This window comes from Hylaeus anthracinus, unplaced genomic scaffold (genome assembly GCF_026225885.1).
Source record: "Hylaeus anthracinus isolate JK02 unplaced genomic scaffold, UHH_iyHylAnth1.0_haploid 11989, whole genome shotgun sequence".
NCBI lineage: Eukaryota > Metazoa > Arthropoda > Insecta > Hymenoptera > Colletidae > Hylaeus > Hylaeus anthracinus.
In genome coordinates this window covers 6,799,590-6,826,887 of record NW_026534337.1, presented here as the reverse complement: position 1 = coordinate 6,826,887, position 27,298 = coordinate 6,799,590, and the positions used below count along the sequence as shown (strand labels likewise).

At 41.8% G+C, this 27,298-nt stretch overlaps 1 protein-coding gene across 2 annotated transcripts in view; it reads right to left on the bottom strand.

Moving 5' to 3' along the window:
• LOC128887751 (CD151 antigen-like) overlaps positions 1 to 27,298 on the bottom strand; it is a 104,391-nt gene that overhangs the window by 26,006 nt on the left and 51,087 nt on the right. The window contains exons 3-4 of one of the 2 annotated variants that reach the window (XM_054143983.1): positions 16,894 to 17,114; positions 12,486 to 12,690 (exon numbers count right to left, since the gene is read on the bottom strand). In XM_054143983.1, coding sequence (XP_053999958.1) covers positions 12,486 to 12,690; positions 16,894 to 16,958 — 270 coding nt within the window. In that variant the 5' untranslated portion in view covers positions 16,959 to 17,114. The remainder of the gene's footprint in view (positions 1 to 12,485; positions 12,691 to 16,893; positions 17,115 to 27,298) is intronic. The other variant, XM_054143984.1, reaches the window with a different exon arrangement.

Below are 27,298 nucleotides of genomic sequence, written 5' to 3'. Positions count from 1 at the left end.
ACCAGGTCCCTCATTTTACCTGAATTTTCCATATTCTTACCTCTTGGGCCATCCTGAAACTCCTTAGATCTCCACTTCATTTCTGTCCTGTGTTATTTTCTCTTGAACTCTCAAAAATAAATATCAACGAATCACATCGTTTCGATCCTGAGGTCTCCATAGCTTAATTTTTGTCGAGCGTTTGTTTCCATTGGTGTCTCACAATTAAATATCACATCGTTTCAAAACAGCGAAATCACCCTGTACTAGCCTAGTTACCCTTTAACACCAACTGCAATAGGAAAGTTTCGGCCATTCTGGAGAAGAATAATCCCACTAAAGATGCCACGATCCTATGATTTCTCGATCTTTCTCCCTGAATACTTTCCGTAGCAGCTGCTGCAACCAAGGCGAGATATCATCGGTACACCAGCGTGTTTGGTTCCACTCCCTTGGCATATAATACTTGCGTACTATATATAACGGCGTGCTTGCATGATTTACAACCAGCGTTTTAAGGCCACCCAGCGTCGCCGCGTAATACTATTAATGATAAACATTTTCGACGATGCGTGCTCGTGTACCTCGCGTCGGGACTTAACCGCGAACGCGGCGCAGACTTAAGACGGCTAATTTAATGGAATCATTTGCGGCGGGAGAGCTTTATGTTAATAACCCGGCCCTGAGAAACGTTCCGACTCGCACAATGGAACCCGTGCTGCGTACAACTCAATCTCGAGATCAAATTGCGTCTCGAAAAGTAATAAAATATTAAGGGCGGGTTTATTAAAATCGACTCGAGAAACCGTAGACCAAGAGGAAGTTCCCGAGGATTTCAAGACGTTTTCGGCTGCTGGAGGCTGGGAGAACTTTGGGAATTTTGGCCGAGGTGGTGGGACAGCCCCAACAATTTCATTATCGCATCCCTTAGGTGGAGTTGTGGTTGGCTAAATACTAGGGACATATGCTGCAGTGTTTGATTAAAAGCAATTTTTTGGAGACTATCTTCTTGTCTTTACTGTGGGTAATGTGTGAGGGATGAAAGAGAATAAGCAGCCAGTCAAAATAATATTCAGGAATCCTATTAAGTACTACTACTACGCCAATGTCGTTAAATATAGTATTTAACATTTAATCTTCATACATATTTAACATTCGTTTCGATCCTCAAATTCAATATTCACAAAGATGGTAGAATGGAGTGTAAGGTACTCCTCAATCTCGAACAGGAATCAAGGGAAAATATCAATGGGCCGTGAAGGCTTATTAAAATCGAGCGGAGAAATCTTCGGAATTTCTAAAAGAAAGTTCCCTGGATTTCGAGAAATTTTCGTCGCGTGCTGAAAGATATTCGAACAACTTGGAATTTCACCGCGTTTTCAGCTCGACTCCAACAATTTCATTTTCTCACCCTTTCGGCGGAGTCGAGGTTAGCTGAATATTAGACGCGCGGATAAGTGGTACAGTTTTCGTGTAGCCTTATTAAAAGCATGCAGTAAACCAATGGAATGCACACAGACTTGGATTAAATAGTCCGTTACAGTATTAATAATATTACCCTCGATATTTCTAATCAAAATTATTCTTTTCATAAACAGAAGGATATTGGTCCAATTCATTCTACCCAATCAAAAAATCAATGTATTATAAAATGATCGAAGATATTAAGCTGTCCAAGTATACAAAATTCCTAAAATCCCTGTCAGTGTCCGGTGACAGTTGTCCTGCTACCTACTTAAATAAATAAACACATAAATTCTGCTTTCACTCGAGTACCTTCGCTACCGAGTCCGCGACAACTCAATTAACGTGAGTGGTCCCGTCCAAAGCATCGAGTCTCACGCATACTCCAGTCGATTAGACCGTATTCTTTCCCCGTGGTAGCATAATCTCCAACAGGATCGATAGAGCGAGGAATTTCGGTTGAGGAATGACGCGGGAAGCTCCACGGCGCGCGACATTCCGCGCGAGTTTATCGGCTACGCAGATCCATCGATCGCGAACCGGTAGCCGTGCCGATCGAGAGCTCTGTACACGTGCACGAGAGCGTTCTGCACGGTAGATCTTACATTAGCCGTGCACAGCGACGGCATTAATCGGTCGAAGCGAAGCGCGCGCGTTAGGCGAGAAAGGCAGCCTGTATTCGAACGTTCGAAGGTGGGCATCCATTAGCATAAGAACCGAGAAAGATTTCTTCTCCCAGATAGCTGTTCCCTTATTTACAACGTGTCAAGGTTAATCATTCTGCTCGCAGCTCCAGCTCAGGGGAAGATGCTCCGCGGCTGCAAGAAGTTAATTAAAATAATCGTCGATTTTCTTACTTTCACTTCGGGAACATCTCATTTTGGGTAGAATAAATAGGATCCCTCTATCTAGGACAGATTATTCTAATTAAAAAACAGAGGATATACTTTCAGCAACCAGGAGAAAAACAGACGAAATATGTTACTTGAAGGGCTCTTTTTAAAAAAAAAAGTTTCACTTCGTGTTTTACAAAGATGAAAGCAAATCCGAGTGTGCTTACTCATTTCAAGTCGTTGCACAGGGCTTTTATAATCCTATTAAGAGAATCCTCTTTTTAATTCTTCATTCTGTACTATTTATATACAGAAAATCTGTTTTCATTTCGATTTCTGAGGATTATTTATAGGCACGACTAAAGAGTTACTTCAGAATCTAGCATTATGTCTCATCTACTACAAAATCTCTTCGCTTTTCACAGGTTTGGATAAAGTGATTTTGGACGAAACAGTTCACTGTACACGGAAGCGCAGCAGCCATCACTCCAGGTGATCAGACATTCCGAACTTTACGCAAGACGCAGCACCGTACAGAGCACTAAAGGGTTACGGGAGACGATAAAGCCATTGAATAGCCTTTGAGAAAGTGATAAGAGCCAGCGCGCTGGTTTTCATTGCTGCGAACTAGATTCCATCAAGGGACGTTGCCCCTCGTCCGGGCATAAAGATTATTATTCTGCGATTGCGAGCGTGAAACTGGCCCCCAGCACGTCCTCCGCACCCGGAATATACGGAGATCCAATCTCGAGCCAGCACGTAAATCCTGCACAGCCAGCCAGGAGAGAGTCGTCGCGTCCCTGAACGAAATTAGAATAATTACGTATTACATCCTGTCTCGAGGATGTTACAAAAATCCACGAGTTCTTCCTTGTAGACTCCCAGGAATGAGTTTACTGGAAACGTCGATGGAGATGGTCCGAACGTGGACAGAATTTTATTAGATAAGTAGAAACCTTGTAGGACGACCTTGTGCACCTGGGAAGATGAGAGCCATTGATTTCGTCCTGGTGTAACTTCCACGTGAAATTAATTTTAGTATTTTATTTGAAGAGAAATTTAAAAATCTTGTAAAACGATAATAGAATCTCTGAAGATAGAGATATAGAAATTCTTGGCTCGAAATAAATAAATCGACTCAAACTTGCAAGGACCATTGCTTTTATCCTAGTAGCTTCCACTTTCATTACTTTATTATTTTCTAAGATAGAAGTACTGCGAGAAAAGAGCCGAGTTTGGGAATTCAAATATGAGTTGCCATCTATTAGCGATCTGTGCAAAAGGGATCGAACTCTGTGGAACGACAGCCGAACAGTTGAAAAAGAAAAGGAAAACGGAGTCTGTTGACAGCTTGTACAGAGATATATTAAAGAGAAGAATAGAAGTAATTTGGTATGTGCTTAAATTAAAAATTAAAACTGTTTCTTCTACAACCTTTGTATCCAAGAAGTCCTACATGTACGTATACTTCAAGCGACTACCCCGACGTCTATTTTCATCGAACAAAAGATGAAAAGGTCTTCTATTCGTTACTCGGCCATTTTCACGTCGATGAGAAATTTACTCGTCTCCGTTTTGAAGCATCCTCTCTTCCTTGAACGCGTCAAAGTTTCCACGGAACGTCTAGCTTCTTTGGAGGGAATTCTTTATTTTCCTTAGCTCCTCTCAAGGCACGACGAACTCCCGTCGACGGCTACCCGGTAAATTACGTTTGACACGCGACGCGTGAACGCGGACTCGCTTGGCTGCTGGGAATTAGCGGAGATTTTCCGTGCGCGCGGAACACCTGGCCCAAGTTAGCGTACCTAACCGAGATGGCTGCACAGAGTGACGCGTTTGGAAAGCCGAGAGTGGCCAATTAACCCCCTGCCGCGTGATTTTCATTTTTTCAGACTTTTCCAACCGTAAATTCTATCTTCATTATTGGATCAGAAATTGTATCTTGATGGGAATGGTATCTTAATTGTACAGATATCTTAATTGATCAGAAATTCTATCTAAATTGCTGGATCTCTTTAATTATAACGGGGGAGATTGAATTCCAAGAGAATCGTAGAGATTCTTATGAATATTAGATTGTCCCGAAAGTTTCTTCCATTTTAATAATAAGTAATACGTACACAACATTTTGCTCCATTACTGTTACAACATTAACATCTAAGAAATTAGGTTCTCTATTTATGTGAACACTGCCATGCAAAATAGCTGAGTGCAAGTCACGAAAGAAACTTTTGGGACACCCTAATAGATCGCACTTGAAAGGAATTGTTGATCGTATTGGATCGAAGGTTTGAATCACAATTATCACTAGACTGCGGATCTTTATGAAAAATAAAATCTTTGCGAACGTGCCTACAAAAATTGAATCTGAATAGGAATTTATTTTATTCTGCAAATGTTATAACATGAACTTTACTTTCAATCTATTTTATATTCTTGCATATTGTTTGCATTTTGTGGGTTCTTGATCATTCAAATTTCCTATAAATGCATAAAGATCCGCAGTCTAATTATCAGTAATTCACCACGAAGGATGACTATAGCCCACTGTATACATATACATATTCGCTAATTCGTCACATCGAATGAGTGAAAAATTCAATCAAACCAATGTAAAAGTGATACAAAAATTTGTTCTGTACAAACTCCTCAAACCTTTACAAATTTTAATTAAAAGCCCCAAATCTCAAAGCTCCATTAACAAATCTTCTACCTTCCTTCAAAAACTTCACCAATGACGCCTAAAAATCAAGAAAAGATGTAACTTTTTACCCCATAACTATGGATCCCTGGAGAACCTGTTCGTGGATCGCGTATAGAGGATAATTAAACAGTGGCGCGATGAGGCGGGTGTTAATTCAACGCACGATCAGCGCAGCGCGTGAAAGGGATTCCAGTGAAACAGAGGGACGGTGTTGCGCGTGTTCCCATTGGTTGGCGTCCGCACACGATGTTTCACGATCGACGTACGCGTCAAGTGCGATCTGTCGCTGTACGATGCACTGGCATGCAAGCGCCTACGTGCGCGTTCCTGCACTCTTGCGTGGACGCGTTGCCCGCGCGGAAATGCGAGTGCCCATGGGAATGCGCTAGGTGTCTCGTGACACGTCCGAACCGACAACGCTGGGATCGAAACAAGCCGGATGACGATCATTTCGCTCGTTTAAAGACCCGTTTCGACTATGGATCGACGCTGGATCATTTTTCTCGCGGTGAACTTTACGAGGGAAACGTTATCGATGTGTTTATTATTGCATTTGTACGTTTGAGGTCTTTATTCAGGTCGATGTGAAAGAGGAAAGGAGATGAATTGAAATATAAAACGTAGCAATTATTATGGATAAAAGTACACGGTGTATCTGAAGCTATGTACAATGATTTTATCTTTAAAAAATCGGTTATATGACTGTATTATTTTTAATTCAATAGGCGAAAGAAACTATGAACAGGAGCCGTGGATAAAAGCGTTGTTGCATAGCTTTGTGAAAAAATTGTCTGAAACTTACTCAGAAATTTTTCAGTCGTTGATATATTTTAAGTTTCCTAAAAAAGACCCGAGTATTATAAAAAAAAAAAAATTTTGTACATGCATAATTATTCCTTCCTGCAGAGCCTCCGACGCACATCCAGTCATAATCTCTAAGCAAGCCAAGTGTGTACCGCTAAATAAAAATTCTCAGGCAAAGAAACCAACGTTAACGTTCCATTATGACCGCGAAAAACTGGCTAATGAGAAGCCATTTCACGCTAAACGCTTGTCAATCCTTTAACGACGGACATTTTGGCCAACGTTTAGCGATTCGTCCCGCCATTTGGCTTTCCAATGAACGAAAATTACGCTTGATAAGTGGAATATTCAAGCCATCGCGCGTTTCAAAACTTCCGACCTCGAGCTTAAACAGGTCGCGAGGAATTATAACTATAATGACCCCCGGTAATACGATTGGCCCACGCGGTGAGATAATCGCATTTTATTACGTGAACTACCCCTGCGCCTCGCTGTTCACGAAGGAAGTGCCTTGATATTCGTTATTAGCGATCGTTAAAATTAATCCGGCTTAAGGGAACAGCTAAGAGGATCGGAACACCGCCAATTTTCTTCGACAAAGGGTTAGCGGCATCGTGGTGCTCTTTCTTCCGTGAACGGAGCCCTCAGCAGGGCGAGGAAGACTTAACCGGGAGAATGAAGATTCACGAACCTAACGAGAGTAAAAATATTCACGCCGTGAGCGGGGGGGGGGGGGGGGCGACGACAAAATCGTCCGTTAACACTTTATTTACCGGGAGTCTATTTATAGCCTTTTCAATTGCAGTATTTAGCTAATCGAATTTATTTACTGTGTCGATGCTTGCCTACTTACAATATCCAGTGTTTGGAAACAGTAACAGTATGTAGGAATTATTGTCAGCCTAGATTGGCATATGCTACCGTAGGAAATTCTTTTTTGAATTAAAGACTGTTTCTAAATAGCCCGGTAGATAAAATGTTAATATGAAAAGCCCTGGGTCGAAATACCTAAATGTTTCTCTAAGTGGACATAGATTACCATACACGAAGACTACTAGCACACTATTTGCCAAATACAGTCCAACAGAAATTCATGAATTTTCCAAGCATTCGATTCGCCAGGAAAAGTTTACTGGAAATTAACAAAAGCAACTTAATTTTGAGTGTACCGAAGCAAATACACCAACAACGTTTCCCTTCATTCCTACAAAAATTTACCTTTTTTTCCGAAGGACCTTCTAAAAAGTTTAGAAACCACTGCTTCAAACTAACTCTCGGTCCAAGTTCTTATTTCCCAAACATTCCTCTCGCGTTTATCGCCATGCCACAATAATTGCGCCACCGAGAGTGGCAACAGATGCACTGTTTGAAACGGTTAACTCCTCACTTTTCCCTGGCGGTACATTAGCCCAACCACGGCGCCGTAAAAAAAAAAAAAAAAAAAAACTTTCCCTGCGCGAGCACTCTCAACGAATAAACTTTGCCCTAGGCTTTTTCCTGCGTGTACCTGTGCAACGATACAAAACGAAACAGAGGAGCCTCACTCTCATTTTTCACGCTCGACGAGCCTCGGCTCGTGTATCGTTTCTCGCGGATCACAATAGAAAGAAAAACGTTTGGAGGAGGGAGGGTGAAAAGCTTCAAAGCTACGTTGTTAATAACGTGTTACGCGACAGTTGCGAATAGCAATCGACGCGACAATGAAAATCGCCCGAGCCACTCGAACGAGCATACTCAAATACGTCGAGGCCATTATTAATGGGTAATTAGTAGCTCAACCCGACGATCCTGCCAACTGTATAATTAAACCTTCCTGGACTCTGGCCGATCTCCCGTGGAAAGTTCATCCCGTCGTCGAAATTGCAGTAATCCTGGCCCGCTGGATTTTACGTATTATGAGACGGTTCGATTGACGAGCCATTGCGCCAGAAAGTTGCAAACAGAAAGTTAATGAAATAACGACCGACAGGAAAGACCCTTCTGGCCAATTGGCGGCCTACAATGGGAGTGAAACTTTGATCATCTGAGCTAGAATTTGGGAATTTTTCTTTTACGATTCGTCGAATGTTTATATGTGGGAATTTTAATTACAATTTTTTGAAGTCAGGAAAATAATGATTTTACATGTCCTGTATTTTCTCCTGCAAAGAAACAATAATTTACTGCAGAAATATGTGAACCAAAATGTTCTCGCGAAGTCTCCCACTGTCGAGTCTCCCACTGTGCATCGAGAGTAATTAAACAAATTTTTGTTTCTTTCTGTCCAGGAGTAAGTAATATAGAAAGATATCAATTTAAAATGTACTGTGTTTACGGAAGTATCGAAAGTGAATGAAGTTTCTTCCAATTTTGCAAGCCTCCAAAATGAAGCGAATTTAATTTAGAATATTTTGTCTATATCTTTCGTAATTCAAGAGTTGCCTAGACATCGATACAAAGGATGTTCCTCTCTCAAAATTGAATAGCATAGATCTCAAGTTGGACCAACATGGGTGCAAAATTTCATCGAGATGGTTCCCTTACGAGCGACGCGTCTCCTTTGACGGTCTCCAGTTCGGTCCTATTCTCGTCGAGTAATTAGATCATCGACATAACGGTTAATTAAACGATACAGTGGGCTGGAGACACGGAGAAAGGAGTCGAGTCGCTTTTTGTGGCTGTAATTGCCGGTTGGTAATAAATCGGAGTCGCGTAATAACCTGCCGTAGAGCAACTACTAATTACTTAATTTCCCTCCATGTTTCCCTGAGACCTGCCATCGACTCCCTGATCTAACGACGAAGTTCTTCAGCTAGATCTCCCCTTTGAACCGCAGACACGTTGGTCGAACTAAAATACTAAGCTATCCCATATTTCATTCTATTCTTATTTTATCTTTTCTATTATGCCTAGACCTCTTCGAAGGAGTTTCTATTTTCGGGCACTGAATTGTTAGTCGATGAATTTTTGTCTCGAACACCATTAACCCTTTGCACTCGAGGCACTTTTTTTCTGATATCTCCCAGTAACTCAAATGCTCAGCTTAGATTGACTTGGAAGATGTAGCCGGATTCGTGATCGCAAACTAATTTCAGATTTTACTGCATCTTTTACTGACCTTTACTGCACTGATAATCATTTTATTGACACTTCGAGTTCCAAAGAAATGAAACGTAAACAAATATTATTGTTGGTTGATTTACTGCGCAAAAACCTAGTGGTGATCGAGAGTCACCTCTCGAGTACAAAGGGTTAAAACTGTGCGTTTTCCAAACTTTGCAAGCTCGTTTATACATACTTCAAAAAGTCCTGTATTTTCTCCTGCAAAGAAGCAATAATTTACTGCAGAAATATGTGAACCAAAATGCTCTCGCGAAGTCTCCCCCTATCCTGTGCATCGAGAGTAATCAAACAAATTTTTATTTCTTTCTATCAAGGAGTAAGTAATATAGAAAGAAATCAATTTATCCCAAAGTTCCAAGACCCTCTCTAAAGTCCCCGGCAAAGGGTGGCTCCGAGACGCGTCGATAGGGTAGCCAAGCATTCACTGTCTGCAAGAAAGGGGGTAAAAAGAGTCGCAAGAATTAATGGCGCAATTTTCGCGCAGCCTCGTGGGGACCTTTCAACCGCGGGAACAAGCTTTCCCTTTTCGCCTCGCGGTCGTGGACGTTGTAAGCGGGCGCACGAACATCCTGACCCGCGCGATGATGCATCCCATAAAATGCTAATGAAGTTCGTTCGCGCCCGTAAGGTGCAGCCGCGTTGCGGCCACGTTGAATTTAAAGACGCCACGTGGCGGAGAACGAAGCAGGCGAAGGAATCGCAAAACGAAGAGGACGGTACAAATCGATCGGTAGCCCTCGCCGCGGTGCATCGCAATTTAATGCATAAAACGTCGTCACCTCGTTGGAGAAGCCCCTAGCCGGCACGTACGCGAGATTAAAAATAAGCAAGAGACTCGTTCGAGCCTTGTATATACCCTGTTATTGCCGGTGCCTTTCCGCGAACGTCCATTTTTCATCGTTTTAGCCCGGTTCGACGCGTCCCATTTTTCTCTCGGCGACGATGGAGAGCAAGCGTAAACGTTTAATAAGATGCCGTCCATAAATTATAGCAAGGCTCTTTTTCGAGACTCTTGACCCTCCTCTGTAAGAAACCGTACGATTTGTCCCCTTGCCTCTAAATTGAACTCGTTTATAACAAGATCGCTACTTTGAAGCATGGTAGTGATCACGAGAACATCAGCAAAGTTCATTGAGGAATATTTGCGCGAGGATTAATTTCCTGCGCATGTAGCTTACGCACCACTCGGTGCCTGCTTCTCAAATGGAGATGCTGAAACTCCTTTGACGTCGAAACAGCGTTTGTTCTTATTGCAGAGCTCTTATTGCACAATGGAATTAGTGTAACGTAAAATATAACTGAGTATCTACAATCTCACAAGTATTCGTACCTTTTATGTCTATTGAACGCATTTGTCTAAATTGATTGATGGGTTTGATGTTTCCAAATAAATCTTTTATTATAAATATATACATTTGTGAAGTCTATTTATGTATAGGTTTATAATGAATCATTTATTTGGAAACGTCACAGCTGTCATTTAATGTAGACAAATTTCTTGAATAAACATAGAGGGGCACGAATACTTACGAGTAGACTACGGATCTTTATGCAAATATATAAGAATAAAAATATAATATATAAGAATAAAAAATATAATATATAAGAATTTATTTTATTCTGCAGATAATATAACATGAACTTTACTTTCAATCTTTTTTATATTCTTGCATATTGTTTGCATTTTGTGGGTTCTTGCACATTCAAATTTCCTATAAATGCATAAAAATACGCAGTCTACTTATGGGACTGACTGTATCTTTAAAACATAATATTGAGAACACCTTTGAACGTAAGGCTCTATTCAAAGCTAGAGTCCATTTCTGAAGATGTCTACCTCCCTAAAAGCGACGATCAATGGACCTGGATTCGCTTTAAACGGCAAAATCTTAACTTTACTTTCTATCACCTATCTCACCACTCGGAAATGCTCTCCACTCCCCTGATATTCCTCAACAATCCTAATGGACCCAAATACAAACGACCATAGTTGATAAAACCGACGTTCAAAGTTCCACAGCGCCCGCTCTCTATCATCGGATTAGCGTCACGCGCGAGCACACCTATAACAGAGAACTATGGCCCGAATTGCGAGTATTCAGACACCAAGAAAGGCTCCGAGCCAAGGAATCCTGTAATTACATGCCCGATGCCGCGACTAGCGTCGAATCCTCAGACTCGGCCTGGCCAGGGTGACTGCACTTGCAGACGCAATCAATGGTAGTAAACGCACGCGTTCAGCGACTGGCATTGTTGCGCGGCCATTGTTCCCTGGCAGGTTATCGTTGCATTATACCCGCATTATCGAGCCTTATTACCAGACGAGTTCAGAGCCCGCCATTCAGAACGGTTTACGTCCACCGCTCCGATGAGCGGCGATTTTCCAATCGCCACCAATGTCTGGACGCTTGACAGAAACAGGAACTTTGAGATACTCGATACACGCAAACAAACGTAGTTTACCTTAAGAAACTAGGAAACGTTGATATAGAAAGTGGAGGCATTTTATATTTCGAAGTTTAGATTGTTGTAGCGATTTTCTAGGCGATATTCTAGCGTTGGTTGCGTTTCGGTTTAACAGCTTTTAAAGTTATATACAGTCAGTCCCGCAAGTATTCGAACCCGGATCAGCAACGTTACAACCTGATACTCTACCAATCTACGCAATGAACCTTGCTAGTCCCATAAATAATCGTACCTTCTATATTTACTGAAGAAATTTGTTTAATTTAAATGGATGCTTCATGTTTCCAAATAAATATGTAGTTGTAAATAAATATATGTGTGAAGTTTATTCACGCATGTTAAATAATGTACCCTGAAATTGTTACAAATTGAAAAACAAGCATAATTTTTTTGTTAAATACGTTCGCCGGGAATTTGTGAACACGTTAGTTTACGTATTCTACAAATAAAGACGTAAGAAAAATAAATAGCGATGATTTTTGTTTGTAGTATCCTTTCACGTAATATGGCTTTACATATAATTCTAATAAAAATGTCTTAACACTTTTCTTTTGGAAGAAAAATCGCAAAAATCATCTGGCCGGGAACTTTTGAACGGCACTGTATTTATAATGAAAAATTGATTAGGAAACATGAACCATGTCATTTAAGTTGGACAAATAAATATAGAGGGTACGAATACTTATGGGACTGACTGTATATGGGTTACTATTGCATAAAGCCATTGGTATGACTGTATTAGCTATGAAAATGTCAGAATAAATGGTGATGGTATACTAAACGTTTCTCTCAAGAAAACTTTACTTAATTTTCACCTCAGTCTCGCTTGCCAAGCGTCGTAAAACTGTCGATTGCCATCTGAGAAACATAAGCCTCGTGGTGCGTAAGGTAGATGCGCAGAAGTCGCCTCCCGCGCATTCATCGTTCTCAACTGGCACTGCTAAGAAATTGTCGCCATGAAAACTAAAAGGAACTATTTACACGACGCCATTTCACGGAGACGATCGTCAGTAAACGCTGTCCGAGCGTTGTAAAAACATAAATGGTTTATTTTCGCGCTGACGACGCACTTCTCTCTCGTGTTTCGCTCGACTGCGCCCGGTGTATCGAGGACGTAACTGGATGGTACTTACGAACAACACCACGTTGTAAATGTGAAGAACGTATTTCAGGAAGTTCACGGAGCAGCAGCCGTCGTCTCTGGTCCTCAGCCTGGTGGAAGTGCCAGGCAGCCTCTCAGCGCTTTTAGCCATCATTGGTTGATTCGTTTCTTCGCGGATCTCCGTCTCTGTCGTCGTCGTCGTCGTCGTCGCGATCGTCGTCACCTCGTCACCGACTCTGAAAGCACACGAAATACGGCTCGTTAGAGTGCTTTCCTCGGAACGCACGCTACGAAGAATAGAACCGAGGTATTGAATCGCTCGATGGAATTCGATCCCGTCGTTGCAGCAAAATTGCGTTTTTCGTCGCGCTATCCCCGACGATTCTTCTCGTTGCGAATTCCTCGAGAGTGTCTTACGCTTGAATTGCGAGTAAATCTATCTCGTCGCGTCGCCCCGAACGATCCTTGGCCGTTGGCCAGCGACCATCACGCACTGTTGAACTTTTGGTCGAGGTACAGGTAAGGAAATCGAATCGATCGCTATTTATTTGACTGCGATAGCGCTGGAAAAATCGATACGGGCGAATCGAGGCGCTTGAAAGACTACTCGAAGAGGTAGAGTTTAAAAGGACTCGAGATAAACAATTGGTGCTTAGCGATCAAGTGATCCTTTAAATTTAAATAGCTTCTTTATTTGAACGTTTCGATCCGAGTTTATAACCTTCAAGAATCGTGAGTGTTTTCATTATTAATTTCACTTTGTAATGGATGCATTACGTTAATAATATTCGATTAAATTGAGTGTGGTATTATGGTAAGTCATTTGGGGCTCTCAGTAATGAAATTGTGGAGGAACAGAGGCGGCCAAATTGAATGAAACCAGGAGGCAACGTTGCAGGAAGCGGGAAAAGAGCAACGATCAAGGAACCGGAAGTAACTTTGTCGCAGTTCAAAGGATAAACGACATGCGTTGGCACGAGCCCATCGCTAACGTCGTTTCACATTGCCAAGGAATGCCAGACTTCCACGGCTCGAATACGCTGCCGTATCCGATCGACCGCTCCCTTTTCCCTTTACCTTTTATACCCCTTTTCCACCTTGGCGCAGACCTAACCCTATGTACTAACCCCCCGTTGCGTGCAGACACCAAGAGACCGCAAAGTCTTATCTTCTGGACGAGCTGGTCTCAATCTAGTCGTTATTATTTACGCGAGAACGAGTTTCCCAGAGGTCATAAATAATACGAAGGTGATTTTCCTTGAAATTGTCCACGAAAAATTTTAGGGTTAAATATACTTCACAGAGTTGCAAAAAGGAAATGTTTACTGTGTATTTTACGTCAAAATATACAACTACCGCTCGCCATTTTTCTTCTTGACTAATTAATTCCATCGTAGAATCCAACGTTTAACAATGACGTTAACTTTCCAAATTAACGCTCCCCTTCGCGTGCTCGCACGGTATCTGAACCGCCACGATCGAGTTCCCAATTTCGCCAAACGTGCCCGATTACACCGCGCCGGCAAATATTTCTCACAGTGTCCAAGAACAATTCGTTTACTCGCGATAACGACGAGTCGAGAATTAATTAGGAACCATGGAAAGGTCAGAGAGGGGGTAGGGTCGCCTATTTACGGACCGTTAATTGTGTTTCCGCAATTAGGGCCGCGCGTTATCGGGAACCCGCAAAACCGCCGAATAAAGGCGTAATTGAGCCTGGGCCAACGCGTTCCTTAGTCGCGGGGCTGAATTTTGGTCAACCGTCGGGGGTGAATTCAAAAGGGGATAAAACGCCTGGCTAATGAGAACGAAGAGACGACGCAGGGCACCGTTCCAGGGGGTTTGGAGGGGAAGGGGCGGCTTCGGACGAGGAGAAAGACGAAGGTGATTGCAGCGGTGCACTCAAGAAATCTGAGCAGAGAAGATGAAAGAAGAGAAACCGCGAAATTAAATGGGTGTGACCCGTTCCTTTCGTGTGGGCGAAGTAGTTTCGACCCCGCGAGGGGATCCATAAAGGAAAGTTCCCGCCCGGATGTACCGGTCTCGTACGTTATTCTTATGTTTTTCTTTCTTTTTTTATTAGCAAACTGCGAGCCCGAGACGCTTAATAAACGGTAGGGTGGATAACGTTCCGCGGTTATTAGCATGGTCGATTTTTTTATGAAGGTTCTGGTCGAGCAAATATCACGGTGTATCTTCTGAAAGTTCTGAGACGGGCTTATTTACATTAAACAGTGTGAAATGTTATGTATGCTGCTTTTGTTCCTTCAATGTGGATGTTTTAGTAAAATGCATTTGAAAAGAAGAAGTATACATGTACTCAAACTCGATATTTTAAATTTAATTGTTATAGAAACGATATTCAGGTATATAATTATTACATGAAATGACATCAAATATTCTATAAATTCAAATTAAATGAACGAACGTTCCAGCAAAGCTACTTTTCTACCATTCTTGATATTCTAAAGTAAAATAACGAGTAGTAATACATAACAGAGATGGAATGAATTTTTTCAATTGCCAGAACGTTTGCGTTAATTAAGGTATGTTCGACGAGTGACTTGTCCAGATTCCATCAGTTTCGACCTGGCCGGAGGAAAAACTTTCCGACACGGTTACACGTGTACGTGTCTCTCCAGGATAACGGACGTGGAAATAATCAACGGCGGTGACAGGAAAAATAATTCAACCGCCACGCGCCACTCGCCCAATAAGGTACTCCCGGCAACCCACGTGCCACGGGAACTTAAGGTAACATCGAACGCCCACGCAAACCCGCGACCCACGTTCGCGATGACGCACCGATATGCATCTCGAATCTGTTTTTACAGACGTCCTAGAAGAAATATACCGAGGCGTATTGATGGGCCAACCGTCTCCCAGACGCCCATATGTGTCCAAGATTGCTTTCTCCCATCCCATCATTAATTCTGGATTCATTCCTCATTTCTACAGCTATTACATAAACATGCGTATGAAGAGAGGGTTGATAGAGAGAAAAATGTGAGAAAGTATGATGCTTTGCATTACTTTTCTTTTTAAAGGAATGCCTTAAATTTAAATACGGATTAATTCTATATATTTAAATCGGTAAATAGTACCAGAACCTCTCACTTCCCCAGCTGTTATATAAACATGCGTATGAAGAGACGGTTGATGAGAGAGAAAAATTTAAGAAAGAACGATGCTTAGCATACTTGTTTTTTCAAAGGGTGTCCTGAATTCAAATACAGATTAATTCTATATATTTAAATCAGTAAAATAGCTCCAGAATTGAATCCTCAATCAAGGAATAAAAAATACTATGTCCCACGCTGTGTAAACTTTCAAATTCGCCCAGGTCGTAAATGCATAAAATTCGTAGTCCGGTCACGATGACACCATGACAGTATCAATCATGTAGTCCAGCGCGACGCTTCGAATAGAAAATTTAGAAAAAAAAGAGGTCGAACCGTCTCGTCTCGAATTTTATTTCTCTCTTTTTTTTTTTTTATTTTTGACAATCACCCCCATAAGTCTTCCATATGTTGCGTTAATCGTAAACCTGACACGCGCACGGCAAGCCCTCCCATCGAAAACCATGTCTCATAATATATCAGCGACGACATCGGGGGCTGCCGTTCTATCCCTTCCCATCAATTTGCCGCGGTGCCATGTTCCCAGCATAGACATATCCTCATTTATCCCGATGTCCTACACGTCGACAGCCAATTTGCTAATCGAGCCAATCATCCAATCGCATTAACCTTGCCGGCCACTCAGAGACCCCGGTCTCCTTTTTATTGGACGGTTCCTGCGACAGGTTTTAGATTCGCGAAACGGCGGACCTCGAGGTGCGAACGCCCAGCGACCTCGCCTAATTCTCGATCACAGATACAGCATCACGTATACTAGTAGACATTGTGCGCGTCCAAACTCTAATGGAAAGCTTGCCTTAATTCTACCTAGTCTCGATGCTACTTACAGATTTTTAAAACATTTATGCGCGGGTAGTTTCCAAAAATTTGAGAGCTTCTTCCCAGGATCGATTCTTCGTGTCGATATGAATCGAAGAGTCCTTTTCCATTTTGCAATCCAAGGCTTGGTTGTCGAGACATTTAAACTCACCGAGTGTGTGAACACGTGGTCACGTGATCGTCTCGTACGCACGCGTGCGTACCGACGCGATCAGCTGACTGGGACATGAATGGCGCGCGCCCAGAGTCTCATTAATGAAGTTTGATAGCTCGTATCTAGGTAACGAAGCATCCGATAGCAAAATGGTAAAAAACTTTCCGATTTAGTTTGTCGCGAGCAATTGATCCTGTGAAATGATTTGATATTCAGTCCCTGGTAGCGTTGCGAGACTACGATTTCAATTTATTTGAAGAAGAAGGAATGAAGCATGAAAGAAAACGATTTTCGGATAAACTCTAGAACCACTTTGAACGACTTACCTCGACGTCGGCGCGTGCACGTCTGGCAGATCGTAGGGTACAGGATCACGTATTGGCGAGAACATAAAGCGACCGTTCCTCGTACGCTCGATTTAAGACGAAACCGTAATCTGAACGCTCTTTCCTCCCTTTATTCCGCGAACTCCGACCCGTGAAATTCACCCGATAAAGGTGAAATAGTAGGGGAGAATGGCAGGGCAGATTGGCCGATTTTACGCGACCTGGAAACGGGTAAACCGCTGCATTAAACGATTCTGGATATCGCGAACGAATAATAACGATGACGTGGCGGATGTATACTGTCCATGCGTTTCAACCTTACTAATAGATCTTCTTTAGAAAATTCTAATTTAAGTACGCAGCAATTCATTTATAACGTGCAGGAAAATGATGGAAGTTTAAAGATCAGAAACTACGAAGCCAAGTAGAAATAGAAATATAGTTGGAAAACTATGTATATAGTAAATTGCCAAACGAAGATTCCTTTGGGCGAAATGGAAAACAAACAAATCCTCAAAGAGAGAAAAATTGCACGCTTCTGATTTTAATTCCACGCGTATCTATGGGCACCACCTCGCGCGCGTCAATCGCATGGATAGAGAGGCAATCGATCGGAGTCGAAAAAATCCAAATCGACGCCGGTATCGATTTTTATTGCCGCTTTCCATTTGCCCCACACGGTGATTCTACCGCAGGTTGCACCAGCTGGGGCCAGCGTGCAGTGCCTGCAGACGGAAAACTGCAACGCGGGAACCAGCCGACGAACGAGTACGTCGGCCCACGCCATCCGCCTCTGCGTGCAATTGCACCGCGCTGCACCGTGGAAAATTGGATAATGCAGCTGTGAGGGAATAAACGGAATCCATCAGCCGCCATTGCAGAGCCTGGTAATCTCTCTTTCTCTCGATCCTCAGGCTCTGTTCGAATTTTCAGCTATTCCCTACATCCGCAGCCTCGTTGGCTCCCGGGAACTTTTAGAAATTTGTTTTTTCACGGGCTTTTCATCGACGCCGCGTCGTGAGCAAATATAGAGTAATTCGCGAATTCGGTGGCGGTAGCCCATTGTATTAAATGGGAGAATATTTGTCTTTGGGTTCGATCCACGCGTCCAATGGAAGTAAATTATTAACCCTTTGCACTCGGATGTCTCTTCTGAGGGGATATCATAAACGCGGAGCGTAAAATATGTAAAAGTGTATAATTCCTCGAAGCCTTTTATTCGAATATCACGAAAAATCAAAAAAAGTGTGGTACTGTCGCTGGAAGGGATCTTATGAGGTCGTAAACCGAAACAGTAGTTATTGCTTTATTGGCCCAGGTAACTGATCCGTAAGACGACAGGGGTGTCGCGGCTCTAAAGTATACATGCCCACGTTACACCCCGGGGCCCCAAGACTTGATGTTTGCTACGCGGGTTTTTTCCAAATTGGAAAAATCGAAAACTCTTGGCGATGATTAGTTAACAAAGTTTCTACCTACTACAGTATTTTCAATAAAGTCGGCCAACAGAATTATGTGTGAACATACATAAGAAGAAAAAAGTTATTGAAATATGAACATCTTAATTCTGATACCATACGGTCCTGAACGAAAAGTCTAGCTCGGTCCTTGTCTAAAAAGGTGTCAGATTACTAATTGCGATCGACTTAAGCTGTAAAGATCGATGCCCGACCGACTTTACGACCACACAAGTTCCCTCCAAGCGATGGTACATGCATAAAGGCATACTCAAGGAAGGAAAATGGAAAGAATCTCAATATTCTGGGCCTAGAATCCCAAGCGAGATCCTCTGTATCGATTTCAAGAATCGCATGGTGCTTACTGAATCAACGGGACCGCCCGGGGCCGAACCGAGATTTTTTCTTGAAAATTAGCAAACTTTGAAGCGTTATATTAGCGTATTAGTTACATTATGTGATTCCTGTTTACACATTCTGTAACGAAATGCCTTCGAGTGCAAAGGGTTAATAAATTAGAGCAGTTCGCTCTTGGTAGAAATGCAACACACATATTTGAATAAATAAAAACTGTTAAGAGCAAATAAAATCAAATTAGATCAGAATATTTCTTTACCTTTCCTTACTATCAAATTCGTGGAGAATTATACGAAATAAATAGATTTCGTATTCCTACCATGCAGAGCTTCGTTTAAATACAGTTCATTCGTCCATTGAATTCGTACTACGTTCAAAAATTTACGTGAGTCGCTGCAGTTTGTTATACTACTCCAGGGAGGGGTTGAGAAAATATTCCACTCGCTCAAAAATGATCTTTTTACGTTGACAGGTCACTACTTTTTCACCTAGGTGAACGAATCGCGCGAAAGTGGCGTCGACGACTCTAGCGTCGTTTCCCGTGGGTCTAAGTAAATGAACACGCATGGCGGGACATAATTAACGTTTATAAACTATCGTGCCCCGAAGTAAAGTGCCCCTGGCCGAATGTACGCGCCCCGTCCATAGGTACATCGACATTACGACCAGTTATTTATCGCGTTACCACGGTTGCGCGCCGTCCACCACCTGGAAATAACGCGAGGTCGTTTTTTAGCGATCGTAAAGGACACTCATTTCGTCTTTACGTCACTTTGGCCCGAAATACGAGGACCAGAGGCTCGGGGTCGTTCCGTGCACGCTGTAGGGTCGTAAAAAATCGTCGAGACTTGCCAGCATCGCGAATCGTTTCATTAAACAGTTTCATTCAGTCATTCTAATTCAATAATAGTCCATTCAGCGTCCCTGTGGTATATAGCGTCAGTTATCTTGTTCTCTGGCGCACAAATTGATATCAGAAGCGTGGGATCTTTTCATGGATCGATTCCTCGTGCAAAAAGGAATCGAAAAGCCCTTTGTCGTCTTGCGATCGGTAGCTTCGTTGTGTAGATATAAACAATTGAAGTTTATGATGCGACTCGTGCTATCTATACCTCAATATATCTATATGTTGCAGGGAAATGATAAAAATAGAGATTTGATCAAATCCCTAAGGTAGATGATCAATTCACGGGAGATGTTAAAATAACAACTCCGTAAGGTCATTTCCCTAAAGAAAGTAAGTGATTTGATCACATCCCTTAACTGTTTTAGTGAAAAGATGAAATAATATGATTTGATCAAATCCCTTGACTGTTTTAGTGTAAAGATGAAATAATATTATGATGATAATAATAATGATAATGATAATAATGATAATAAAGATGATACTAATATTTATTTAGTAAATCGTGCGTTATTAAAAGTAGAATAGGTAATACAACAGTACTCATAGAAACATAAATTATTTATTCGAGACTAATTAACAAAAGAAATAGGTACTTAAGCTGATATTTTAAAAAACAAAAAGAATATTTGTAGGGAATGTAATTAATAAATAATTTATGTTTCTACGACGATTGTTGTATTACCTACTCTACACTTAATAACGCATGATTTACTAAATTAATACTTTTAATATCTAAACAATATTATTCCATCTTTTCACTAAAACAGTCAAGGGATTTGATCAAATCATATTATTTCATCTTTTCACTAAAACAGTTAAGGGATGCGATCAAATCACTTACTTTCTTTAGGGAAATGACCTTACGGAGTTGTTATTTTAACATCTCCCGTGAATTGATCATCTACCTTAGGGATTTGATCAAATCTCTATTTTTATCATTTCCCTGCGACATATATCTCGCGCAAGAACTTTAACTGCCTGTATCTCGATAATGGAGTCTTGAATCACAAAAGGGAAAAGGACTTCTCGATTCGAAATATCTCAAAATATCTTCCCGTGCATGCAGGTGAATTTGATTATTCGATTAGGCGAACATCTACACTTTGCGATACCGATTCGATAATAACGACATAGTGCCCCCATGTCTTTCTCTGCCATTTCGCCAGGCTTCTGAAAGCAAGTAAAAAGGTTCCACATTCGGCTAATGGAATGCGTACAAATACTTCCCGTCGTCACACAGCCCTCCATTTTTATGAAAACACGGAGGACAACGGTGGCCAATATTTCCCGAGCCCCGCAGATTTCCACGCGCGCCGATAATTGCTTCGAGAGAGCCGCAAAGTAAACGCGCGGCGTGGACGTAACAGGCTCGATGGAACAAAAGTCGATAAAGTTCGAGAGTTATCCGCCCGCCCATGTTCCTATCTCTTTTATCGCATAGTAAAATTATACTGTACAATGTATATCGACAGGCCGAACCACTTTCCTGCTCGAATCGAATAAAGGTCATCCCTCTTTTCATGCAGAACCAATTCTCCAGAAAAAGGAAGAGAAATCTTTGGCGGGTGTACTTGCCCTGGTCTAGATAAATGATCGAAGCAAGAATCTAAATAAAACTCAGACGTTTTCAGACTAAGTAGAGAAAACATGAAACGGAAAAAAATTTGATAACATTTGAGATCATTTTCGAGGATAGTTTACATATGAAATAATTGGTATTTGTACGCTATCTATAAAATAAATCTAACAAAGTACGTGCCACGTTCGCTCCTTTATACCATTAAATATAACCATAAAGCGGTCGATCCATAAAAGGAGGGAGCCCTGAGATAAAAGCGGGTTTACGAGTTTTTCGTAGTTTCTGGAACAGCGATGGCTGATCACTGGTCGTTTGAAATTTGCTTCCGCGAATGCAACGAGCTTTTACCGAGCGGAAATTTCCGGATCCGTGATCGGCTTAAATCAACAGCGATTCGTGGACCGTCGATAAATTGGCCGACACTCGGTCTCCGAGCAAGGAAACAGCTGTTCGACGATTTTTTCACGTCGAGCCGCGCAATTGGCGAACAAATCGCGCGGGGACACTTTTTCGACCTCGATCCCCTTCCCTGGCAACGTCAAACAAACATTGTGTACACCGTGTAGGTACACAGCGACGATTCGACGTTGACTGTTTGATTCGCACGCTTCGATGCGAGTCGTTTCGCGATGTTATCCCACGGTCGGTCCAGAAATTGAACGTTCACACATGGGAGAGGAGGAAAAACGTAACAATTTTTATTTTAGAATATTTTTAGAATACATTCAAAGAGCCATAGTACTTTTTAACCCATGTTGATTTTACGGATGGTAACAAAAATGTGAGGTCATTCCGTAGAATCGATTCCTCGTGTAAAAGAAATTGGGGAAAGCACTCTCTTTACCATTTTGCGAGCAGTTAAAGTTGACTGATGCGACTTTTGGCGCGTTGTTACGCATCCAGATGCATGCTTAACCCTTTGCATTCGAGAGAGGTGACTCTCAGTCACCATTAGGTTTCACGCAGCAAATCTATCAGCAATAATGTTTCTTTTGGTTTAATTTCTTTGGAACTCGAAATGTCAATAAAATGATTGTCGGTGCGGTAAAGGTGACCTGATTCTTAAATTTCGATAGCTTAGCATTCGTGGCAATAGAATGCTAAGAAAACATCTCGTGTTGCTGGTAGATACTAAAAAAAAATGCCACGAGTGCAAAGGGTTAAATCTTCAACCACTTCCACCTCGATAACAAAGCCTCGAATTGGAAAATGGAAAAGGACTTTTCTTTTCATATCTGCAAGACGAATCGATCCCGAGGTAAGGTTTTCCATCTTATGGCGGCGAAAATAGATTTAGCAGTGCTCTAATAACGCTCTATTTCCCGTTTGCTCCCATCGCTACCGTTCGGCGTACATACGCGCGTGGGCGTTGAAGAAAAATTCCGATGACACGGAAAAGACTCCGCCCTCGGCGATCACAGCCGCCAGGAATATCTTGATTAAACGAAAACCGGATCAGGGCGAGCGTCGACCGACCTTTACTCCCGTCTTGCGTGCGTTTAACTTTAATGGATCGATTACGACAGTGTTTTCTCCAATTAAAAACGATGAATGACGGTGTCCCCGGTGATAATCGATCATCCGCTTGCCGCGAGGAAGTAGCTTAACGTCAGACCAAGCTCTCTTATCTCGTTTAAGCTCTTCCAGGAGAACACAGGAATACAAACAACTTGGTAATCCAAGGATGTATCGATCCTGACGTGCACGTTGTTCCGGACAATACCCAGCAGAAAGCGTAACGGTTTAAATTCGGCGAGCTTATGATTATTAAATTTCGCGGGGTAGCGTGCTCCCGTGAATTTCAATTTCTACAGTTATTCCGCGTGGAGTCGAATAAATTTATAATAAAATCCGAAGTTATTGACATACACGAGCAACGGAGTTATGACATTTCGACCGGTATACACGGGCGGATTCGTTGCAAGGCTTTGTGTGCTCTCGAATGCACCTCCAGGCCTTATCGTTTGTTACCCACGCGAGCGAATAAATCGTACCGTTCTTTGAGAATAATTGTTTCGTTTGCGTAATTACAGGAATAAACGACGAAGAATTTCGATCTTCTTTAGGGGGCTAATAATCTATAATAATAACGAAGTGGGGGAATTTGTAAGGGGAATTACAAATATAACCCTTTATAACTCTTGTTATATATAATATAATAACAAATATAATAACCCTTTAGCTTACAATGACGCCTCAGAGACGTTGCAAGTCGACAGGGTCAAACATGAACAAGACGCTTCAGAAACGTCATAAATCTATCACAGAACGTTTACTACAACTATCACTATTAATGATTCCTAATCATAAGACGTTTGCGACTTGTAAAATTTCAAACACTCAGTCAAGTGGTGTATGACGCTTTTGGCACGCACAGTTGGAAATTAAATCGTAAGACATAGAAAATGTAATTTCACTGTATGAATACAACACGCATGTTTCTCGAACTCCCTATTGATTAATTTCTCGCGTGATGGCTCTTCTTTTTTTAATCAAGTCTAAAACGAAATAAAATATATTTCAAAAAGAATTCCACTCGTTAATAAACAATCATATTCGTTTGACCGCGGCGCCATAGTCAATTCTAGGGTCGTGGATGGAGTCCAATCACACAGTAATTAACTAATTCCTATTTCCCCTGGCAAACAGAAACCCGCGAATCAAGGAAGAGATAAAATCAAATAGTACATAGACGGTTCCTAGTTTGCTAATATCGTGGTTCGGGCAAATTTCGAATTTCGTAGGATGCGGCGACTGCTAATTTAATTAAAACGACCTGAGTGCTACTAACACTTGTTAAATAACTGCCATTTTGTAAATACGCTAGCAAGCATAACGATGGTTTGCTTACGGCACAAACTTCAAGGCTAGCGCGCGTTTTAATCTCTCAACGCGTGACGACCGGTTCAATTAACGTAATTAACGAATCTGTGACTCCTTACGACGCGATTATTATCGAAAATGGTCTCGAGGGATACCCATTTTTGTTTTGGACAGTTACGAAGCAATTTTCGTGATTTGTTTAAGGCTGTGTTATAACTAGACTGTGGATGTCTAGGAAGCAAATTCGTATTTTTACAGATACAGATATAGCATTGAGATTTAAAGGTAACCATGTGTGTATCTATCCCCATCTTCCATTTTCACAAATTTTCCTTCGCCATGAATGCATAAACAACTCCTAGTCTAGTGATATAATTTGAAAGAAATATTTTAAAGATTCTAAGCAAGAATATACCAAAAAGAGCCTACTTCTCGATGCCTCGAACAAGTTCGCGTCCAGTTGGCGCGTTCCCGAACGAGTTTGGTCCCGAGAGATATTAATATAGAGGGTAGCACGTTTTCAATGACGTCTCGCCGAGAAAAAGAGCGGAGGAGCGTGTAACAGGCCAGCAGAAGGGGGCGTGACGGATGTCGGAGATAACTCATTGTCAGCTGTGATAGGGGTTAAAAGTTGAAGCGTCCACGGGACAATCTAGCCTGGACAAATCACGGGCCAACGACGGGACCAACGAGAGCAATCTCTGCTGAAGTATCCCTGGGATAGAGGAGCGATTCCCTCTCCTCCATGCTTCGCGGTGGGAAGTTAAAACGGGGAAAGTTGAGGGAAGAGATTATGGCGAACCGACACGAAAGGTTGCATCGCGGCTGTGCAGATGCTGCTCGACAACCGGCTCCCGTAACGACCTAGGGCAACTGAAGGAGCAAGCGTGCTTGGAAATTGTTCGCCAACGGTAACGCGAAAACGGTGTTTAGATGCGCGGCCGCTTGCAGAGCTGCTCGTCGACTGGAAACTGGACTCGAGTGGGAGATATCCTGAAGAACTTTTACGGATTTGGGTTGGTTCGTGACTTACTTCGGATCAAGGTAACGAATAATTATGTTCTCGAGGGACCTTCGAGGCAGGTCTTAATCTATCTGTTAACGCTAAACCTACCGACGTTCACTTGTAACTGTTTCTATGGTGATGGGACAAATTACTAGTCTTAAAGTACGTTTACGCGCTCAAGCTATTTGTACAAGCCGGCTATTAGCTATACTGAGATTTTTGGCAACAGGGAGAAGTTATGAAGATTACAAATTTTCCGACTCTTTACTTTCCACAAACAAAGAAACATTGTATATGTCAATGAACTCGACAATAAATTGTTTCTCATTGGGCATGTTGATTAACGCAGCAATAATAAACAACGCAACAATAAATATATACAACACAAACTGAAATAATAATCGAAAATAGTAGATAACTATTACCATTAGAGACACTTTTTTCAATTAAATGCAAAAATATTTTACGTGGAACTAAATTGAGTAATGCATGAAACAATGTAATTCATATATAGCATATAAGAACTATATACAATAACTTTAAAACGGTCAATTGACACGTCGTAGTAGGCTTAGCGTTAAATGAGAATAAGTGGTAGTCAGCAATATTTGATTATATAGGAAGTAAATTGTAAGTTGACAAGTCGAAGTTATTTAGGAATCAACCCAATACCTATTTCTTTGCGACCCATGTATATTTTATCCTTATCCATTCCTCAATTATTAATTACAATTTTCAGAGGAAACAGGGAAAGGTTGACCTAGACCATTACGGAATGCATGTTTTCTGGAAGAAGAGTAGGTAGACGAACGTCTAAGTGATTTTTTAACATCGCGAAGTCAATAAGCTGATGACACGTTGCGCAAATATTTGATCCGGGCCAGCGAACACATCCCGTCGATAGGTTATCCATACTGATGCTGCGGGATCTGACCATCGACGTATCTTGGATCCCGTCGGATCCGAGAATTATAATAGAATATGAGGAAGCATTCAATCTTTGCGTTTAAACTGATAATTACAGGGTTTCAATTACTTCCTCTGTCATATTAAATTTGTCGAATCCACAGAGTAGCACAATTTATGCTTCAGACCTTTACAGTTTCCCTAATTTCCTCTCCAGGATAATTAATCTAAAATTAGGGGAAGAAATGAAATACATACACAGAATCCATTTAGTACTTTCCAAGAAAATTGTAATATCGTTGGTCCCAAGGCAGCGTGCACAAAAAGGCTCTTATACCTACTTTTCTTTAAGAATTTTCCCAAATAAAGTTATTCGAGAGAAAGGGCAGAAATGGCGACATAAATAATCTCAGAATTGGAGTCGATTCGTTGTTCCCAATGACAAAAAGGGTCCAATATCTTTACCCAACGACTCGCAATTACTTGGCCGGAAATCGAGCGCACGAAACGCCTCCATGGTTTCGGTCCGCGAGAGGAAGAAAGCACGACACGAGAGCAAAGAAAACAACATCGAGACGGCTCCTTGAAAGCAGCCTTCGAGTTCGCCGAATCCATTAAGAACCGTACTTTGAATACCACCGTACCGCTCCGAGTCGTGCTACGAGTCCTCGAATGGATCCTTCCGGAAGTCGGGAAACTTTACTACTGTCCGTCGAAAAGCTCAACATTTACCGATTTCCGTTTTCGCGAAACCCCGCTTACGAAGTCGCGGGATGCTTTTAATAAAATAAAAATAATTTTTTGGAAGAACAATTTAACCGACTTCAAAAAAGGTACAGTGAGAAGTACGAAATGATTTCTACTTAATTTATATGAATACGCACTAGCTCTAGATATAATTGTTTAAAAGTATGGGAAAATGCAATGAAAAGCATGAAATAATTTTTAGTTAATGTATATGCATCTGCATTATCGACTGAGCACTCCACATTACCGACAGAGCAATCTGCATTAACGACTTTTACCGACACAATTTTTGTGAAACAATTCACCGGATGCTTTGGTTGGTCTGAGTTAGGTCTGATACTTTATCGGCCGATAATGCAGATTTCTCTGTCGGTAATGTGGAGTGCCCGGTCGATAATGCAGATCACTCTGTCGATAATGTGGAGTGCTTGGTCGATAATGCAGATTACTCTGTCCGTAACGTAGCGTGCTCGGTCGATAATGCAGATTACTCTGTCGGTAATGTGGAGTGCTCGGCCGATAATGCAGATTACTCTGTCGGTATTGTAGTGAGCTCAGTCGATAATGCAGATCGCCCGGTCGATAATGCAGATTACTCTGTCGGTAACGTAGTGTGCTCGGTC